The 992-nt window shown below is 40.2% G+C and overlaps 1 protein-coding gene across 1 annotated transcript in view; it reads right to left on the reverse strand.

Annotated features, from left to right (window-relative positions):
* LOC111369997 overlaps window positions 1-971 on the reverse strand; it is a 2,787-nt gene extending 1,816 nt beyond the window's left edge. The window contains exon 1 of the mRNA XM_022991716.1: window positions 326-971. Coding sequence (XP_022847484.1) covers window positions 326-971 — 646 coding nt within the window. The remainder of the gene's footprint in view (window positions 1-325) is intronic.
* Window positions 972-992: the final 21 nt, after the last annotated feature.

A 992-nucleotide genomic window follows, 5' to 3' on the forward strand; every position in this document is an offset into this window, starting at 1 on the left:
TTACAAAGTCCAAATGGCATCCTACGAAATGCATAAGTACCAAATGGGCAAGTAAATGTGGTCTTCTCTTGGTCTTCTAAGGCTATTTCAATTTGATAATAACCAGAGTAGCCATCCTAAAAACAGTAAAAAGGATGGCCAGCCGCACGCTCCAGGATTTGGTCTAAAAAGGGGAGGGGAAAGTGGTCCTTATGGGTGGCAGCATTCAACTTCCTATAATCAATGCACATGCGCCATCCAGTCACTGTTTTTGTTGGGACCATTTCACCTACTTCATTTTTTACCACTGTGACACCAGACTTTTTAGGGACTACTTGTGTAGGACTAACCCATTTACTATCTGCAATAGGATAAATCATACCTGCATCTAACAGTTTTAGCACTTCATTTTTCACAACTTCTTTCATTGTCGGGTTTAGCCTACGCTGTGGGTCTCTTTTAGGGGTGGCTCCTTCTTCTAAATGAATCCTATGTGAGCAAATTAGAGGACTAATACCCTTAATGTCAGCTATGGTCCAACCTAATGCAGATTTGTGTTCATTCAGAATGTTTAAAAGTTGCTCACATTGTAATGCATCCAATTTTGAAGAAATAATTACAGGAAAAGTATCACCTGGTCCAAGGAATTCATGTTTCAATCCTGGGGGTAGCGGTTTCAAAGCTGGTTTGGGGCTCTCAATGTTTGATGGTTGCTGGCTGCCCGTCCTTTCTGGCAATTCTTCAAATTTGGGTTGCCATTGTGATGTCCCATAGTCCTGAAATTTTGCAAAAATAGCACAAATGTTAGCATATTCTTTATCATTAACACTTGCTGGAATTGCAGAATTCAAAAGAAAAAGATTTAAGGGGTCACAATTTGTAGTCTCAAGTGCCTCCTCCTGAGTGAGTGCCTCAATCATATGTGTGTGCTGGCACTCATCACTTTCCATTGGTTGCTTAGCAATGTGAAAAATGTTGACTTCTAGAGTCATATTCCCAAAAGACAATTTCAT

The sequence above is a fragment of the Olea europaea genome, chromosome 21 (genome assembly GCF_002742605.1).
Source record: "Olea europaea var. sylvestris chromosome 21, O_europaea_v1, whole genome shotgun sequence".
Taxonomy (NCBI): domain Eukaryota; kingdom Viridiplantae; phylum Streptophyta; class Magnoliopsida; order Lamiales; family Oleaceae; genus Olea; species Olea europaea.